The sequence below is a fragment of the Podarcis pityusensis genome (genome assembly GCF_964106645.2).
Source record: "Podarcis pityusensis genome assembly, chromosome: 6".
NCBI classification, from domain to species: Eukaryota; Metazoa; Chordata; class Lepidosauria; order Squamata; family Lacertidae; genus Podarcis; species Podarcis pityusensis.
In genome coordinates, this window is record NC_138030.1 from 63150347 (window position 1) to 63156346 (window position 6000).

General features: G+C 44.5%; 1 protein-coding gene across 1 annotated transcript in view; it reads right to left on the reverse strand.

Annotated features, from left to right (window-relative positions):
• The window catches only part of WLS (Wnt ligand secretion mediator), a 39466-nt gene extending 34279 nt beyond the window's left edge, over window positions 1–5187 (reverse strand). Inside the window, exon 1 of the mRNA XM_081008942.1 lies at window positions 4906–5187. Coding sequence (XP_080865068.1) covers window positions 4906–5011 — 106 coding nt within the window. The 5' untranslated portion in view covers window positions 5012–5187. The remainder of the gene's footprint in view (window positions 1–4905) is intronic.
• Between the last annotated feature and the right edge of the window lie 813 nt (window positions 5188–6000).

Genomic DNA, 6000 nt, shown 5'->3' on the forward strand with positions numbered 1-6000 from the left:
CATTAGATGTCAATCAGCCAAAGGCCTGGTTGAAAAGGAACAGTTTTTGCCTGGCACCTAAAGGTGTACAATGAAGGTGCCAAAGAAATCTCCATGAGGAGAGCATTAAGTAGGATTAGATAGCAAGTTTACTACTATATACTTCTTGAAGCAGCCAATGACTACAGCAGTTTGAATTCTGTAGCATATTTTCACTGTGACCCTCCAAGCCAATTCAAAACACACACACACACACACACACACACACACACGGGAAACATTTGCTAATTGCAGCATTGCATACCTGGGCCTCGTCCAAGCCCTCCTTTTGTCGATTTTTACTCTGGATAAAAACACATTTCCTGCTCCTTCAGCCAGACTATTAAATCTCTCACAACACAAGTCTAAATAGCAGTGATGACCCAACATTATTCACAGCAGAGGCGAGAGCACAGCTCTGAGAGGAAAAACAGTGTCTTTCAAGCTGAAACATTTCAATTCTACAGTGTCTAATCCGCAGGTAACTACTGGTACCTCATAAAACAGTTTATTTAGACTAGCCTGTCCCCCCTAGACATAACTCTGCATCTACCACATACATGCCTGAAGGAATACTAAAGTATCCTTGGTATGTGCACAGAGCCTTTTCATCTCAAGGGAAGCATTCCTAGCTTACAGAAAGAGTTTGAATTTTAGCTTCAGGCAAAACAGAAGCCTTCTTCGCTGGAGGAGAAACCATTTCCCTTCCCAAACACGCCAAGATCCTTAAAGCAGGGGAAAATCTTCATTTTTAAAATGAGATTAGGGTTTCTGACACTATCATAGCACTTTTAGTCTTGTTTTATCTTCTCAACCACTCCCATGATAAGAGGTTAAGCTACAAAAGAGCGACTTTGTGATGGGCTTTTAATCGGGATCTTCTATATACCAAACCCATCAGACTCCCAAATCAGATTCACTAACAGCTTCAGAAGGTGAGGGGGGTTATTGAGAAAGAAACCAGCAGTAACATTTTACTTTGGCCTCTAGTAATAGCTCTGACAATCCTTCCTAGTATCTGGAAAGAACTACAGTGGAGTGTTGTATCACATAAAACTAAGCAAAGACACTATTATAGCTATAAAGCCGTTTACTGTACGTTATGCCATTACAAGAGATAAAGGCAAGGCAATGCAGTTTTGGTAGGATCTGAAGTATTCCCCCTCAAGTCCTTATCATCTATTCTTCACCACTCTTAAAAACAAACAGATTTGTGCCAAGTAGTTTCATTTTCCAGTGCATTTTCCCATTCAGCTGCAATTAACAGATATTCACTGAAGAAGGGAGTAGACATGACCTTTCTTGTCTATTTCCTATCTCAAGAATCTATGCTAAGACTGCAGGCTGAATATTTTCAAACAGAAGGGCCCCCATGCAGCATTCATACCCTGAGTACAGCATGTACCTATTCAGCAGAGCAGCCCTAGCCACAGATGTGGCAAGGGATCCCAGTGTTTAAAACTGCATGACAGAATAAAATAAGCAAAACTAATCTTGAATAAAGATAGGCAATCTGATATAGGGTCATCCATGAAGCACAGAACTTGGTAAGTGTTGACCAAGGTAAACCTTGTTAACTTCTAGGGACTTTCTTTTAAGGATCAAAGAACAAGCCAGTCCCACCTCAGCCAAGAGTTCACCCTTGGCCATGAGAATCACAGAAATGTAGAATGGGAAGGGATCCTGAGGATCATCCAGTCCAACCCCGAAATACAGGAATATGCAGCTGTTCCATATGGGGAATCGAACCTGCAACCTTGGCATTCTCAACACCATGCTGTAACCAGCTGAGCTATCTAGGATTTTGTCACGAACATGGATCTTCTATTTACAGATGGGTAGCCGTGTTGGTCTGCCATAGTCGAAATAAAAAAATTCCTTCCTGTAGCACCTTAAAGACCAACTAAGTTAGTTCTTGGTATAAGCTTTCGTGTGCATGCACACTTCTTCAGATACACTTCAGATGGATCTTCTATGGGAGATTGCCAACACACTATAAACCATTACCAGTTGACTGAAAAAATGATGAATGGAAATTACTATTAGGGGACTGAAGTGCAAGGTTACCACTATGAATTCATTAAACCACAATCTTAAGTATCCTCACATAGACTGGGATCAGAAATCACACTCCTCATTGAACTAACCATATTTTGTTGGATTCGGAATGTGCAAACTCCCGTCCTTCCTTATATACCCTCTGTAAAACAAAACTTCCAAGTTTGCAAAACCACAGTTTACCATGATGTCCAAACCAGTAACTTGTGGTTTGAAACCTCCCTGAACACAAGCGTCATTCAGCAGTAAAACAACAACAACCCCAAACCTCCAACGTAACAGCGCACAGAATTTTATCTGGAAATTTAGTATTCAAAAGTATTCCACAGTCTTGTATTTGAATTGGAAGCTATACTTCTGAAGGATGTATTCATGGCTCAAACATACTGAACCAGAAAACCTGAGTTACATAATGGCATACAACAGCAAAATCATGTAGCCGCTATTCTACAATTTGATCTAAAGCAGGCATGGCCAATCTTGGTCCTCCAGCTGTTTTGGGACTACAACTCCCATCATCCCTAGCTAACAGGACCAGTGGTCAGGGATGATGGGAACTGTGGTCCCAAAACAGCTGGAGGGCCAAGTTTGGCCATGATCTAAAGCAATCTGTGGCCCTCCAGATATTACTTGACTACAACTCCCATCACCCCTGGCTACTGACCATGGTTGTTGGGGCATATGGGCGTTCAACATCTGGAGTCCAGCAACCTCTGGAGGACCACAGGTCTCTTACCCTCATCTAAATGTTCTATCATGGTGCCTTAAAATATTTTCCAGGCTTTCAGAACTTGAAGGTGGAAGGCATTTTAAGCAAGCACTGTGCATTAGGACACACTAAATCAACTTTCAAAAATAAAAATATAACCCCAGCACATGATGTGGATGAGGTGGGATAACCAACTGGCATGATCCTCGAAATAAAAACCTCTGTGAAGTTTGCTGCAACATTCCTCAGATTTGCCTGTAACAACCCATTAGTGGTGTCTTGCAGACTCGCATTGGGGAAAGCCTTCATGCTATGAGATGAACCTTAAAACTGAGAATTAAAACAAAGGATTTGGGGTATGCTTGCTCCAGAGCCAGAACAATTAAAGGTTACGTCACTGCTTAAGAAACTGCCTGGAGCAAGAGTTTTCAGAGTGCTGAGCACACTCGAAGGAGAGCAAGATTTTAAGTAGTCTCTCTCCCTCTAAGCATTTGCTCCACTAACATTTCCCATAAAGGTCACTCCATATTCATTTTTCTTAAGACATAAGCAGATTTGCCCGGAAAGGGGTTTTTTTCTTCTGCATCTTAAGACAGATACAGTGCGTGCAGGTAACAAGCAATTTGGATTGTGCTTCTTAATTTAAAACAAAAAACAAAAGAAAAACAAGCAAGCCCTAAACAGAATTATTTATTTGCGAAGCAAAGCAAGGGCACTGGGTTACTAGACTATTCACCATATCATTTCCCTGTACCGTGCGACAGATGTCAGAATAAAGGTGCAAGTTTGGGGGCACCGATAGATAATAAAAAATAGTGAGTACCTGTCTGAGCTAGAAACAAGGATTAGCACCCAGGCCGGGGATCTGAAAAGAAAAAGCCCTCAAATAGAATGCAACATGCTTTCCACTTTTGTTTGCTATTTCATGCCCCCAAGTTGTTTTTAACACAGCTTGTTGAATTAAGCATTTCCTCAGTTCCTACCATTTAGTTATCTGTAAACGTAGGAATTTCGACTTGGGAGAGCAGCAACCCCATAAGTTTCAGACAGTCAAAGACAACAGAGGGAAGATTTTTGTGGGAATCCCTGGCTGAAGCCAATCTTCCTATATCCCAGAAATGGGAGGGTTACGAGGGAGACAGTTGAACTGTGCATCCATGCAGTACAACTTTTACTTCGCCCGGAAGGAGGGCGCGAGGAGGGTGGGAAACAAAACAAAAAAAAAAAACACCTTTTGTCCACCCAATATGTTTAAAGAAATGTGCGCCTCCCCCCCCCCCCAAGCAAGATCTCAGGTAAGTGGTTAAGTTGCCTCCATCGAGACAGGAGCAAAGAATCGAAGGGAGTGTGCGCAAATAATAATAACCCTTCACCCTCCGTGTTTGTATGTGTGTGGGGTGTCACTTCCTTCTTCTCCCGAGGGAGCGTCCTTACCCCCCCCCCTTACAGCTTTAAATCCAAACTTAGAGACTGCCTAAGCAAATGTAAGCCTGGCTCGAGAAAGAAAGAAACACAAGAGAAAGGCAGATCCCCGTCAAGGAGGCACAATGCGCAAACATTCCTTTCGTGGGCTCTAGCAGCTCCTCTTCTCATTGCAATTGAAAGAGATTAGCTCTCTCCCTGCAGCCCAGTCGGAGAGGAAGGGGAAGGGAGGGAGATCGTCGGGACGAGGCTGAAGTAATAGGGAATATCAACTTCGCGTTTCACACAATCTCCCCCCCCCCGCCGGCTTTCTTGAAGAAACCAAGTCGCCATGCTTAAAAGGTTTCGCCTTTCCACTCGCTTCCTTGGAGCAGATCCTGCAAGCGAGGCCGAAACACACACACCCAAACACACACACACACCCCGAACAAACTTTTTTCTGCCCCGAGCCTGTGCGCGCGCCCCTCCCTCCCTCCCTCCTTCCTTCCCTCCCTTCTTTCTCCTTCCTTTGCAGCCACTCGAGTGCAGGGGGCACAAAGAGGCCCGTGGCGCGGTGTTTTCTTAACTACAATAGCCGGGCTAATTAGATCACAGAAGCAAAGTCTCGAAAACAGGGAAGAGAGAAGCCAGAAAGAGAAAGAAAGAGAGAGAAAGGCGAAGGAAAAGAAGGATAAAGTTTGCCCCTGCGACGCACTTACCGATCAGACCTCCCACCAGAAAGGCGATGATTTGGAAAATCAGCAAGATCACGCCAACAATGCACAGCTTCTTAGTGCTCATGTTCTCGATAATTGCCCCTGCCATTTTTTGCAGCTTGCTCCCTTTGCACAAGCTACTGCGGCAAAAGTTAAGGCTGTCAGGGATGGGGAGGGAGAGCGGCGGCCGCCTCGGCACTGATTGCCCGGGCAAGTCCGGATCCGAATCCCGCTCTGCCGGGAGCTGTGATTGTGGCCGGCGCTCGGCTGCATGTGGCTGCTTTAAAGGCGCAGGAAAGCGGATCACATGATACCCACCTCCCTCCGTCGCCGCCTCCTCCTCCCGCCTTCCTCTGCTATTCAGCAGCAATTGGTGTCAAGTCTCGCAGAGCGGTGGGGGGCAAGGCGGAGGAAGGGGGCTTGGAATTAACAAGTGGAAAGAGGACCAGGCGGGTTCCCCCAACTCCAGAAAGGGTTCTCTAGGTCTCTCCCGGGGCCCAGCCCGGCGAGAACAAAAAGCCCCCAGAAAGTTCATCAGACTTGGGGATGGATGTTAAGGAAGGATAACACGAAGATGCTATTAAGATGTGTCCTTTGAAACGATTTTATTACAGGTTCAGCGGGGGCGGGGAGTAAACTTTGCTCTTTTTGTTTCAGAAGTAGCTACCCCTCCGTTTTGTGTGGTTGGTGACTTCTGTCTTACCTCCGAAGCTGGTTGAAAGGCAGAAAAACCACAACCCTGTCATATTCTTCTGCCACATAACCACATGGATGTACAATCCAGCAACAATAGTCACTACAGGTGACAGAACAGGAAATGGTAGTGGTGAAAAAGGATATCCACTCTAGACATCACACTAATGTCCAAAAATAATCTGCCATGAACTTGGCTTAATAAGTGATATCATCAAATTTCAAATGCTGCGGTTACATTTCCAAATGTTCACCACCACCACCTATAAGAAGTTCACTAATTGCAAAAAATAAATAAATAGAAAGTTCCAGTGTAAGTTCCTTCTTTTATCTTTAGAAGTGCATTATATACAAACTTAAGAAAGGGCCCTCTCTGTGGTGGCCTCTAGAAGGAGGTACATCTGA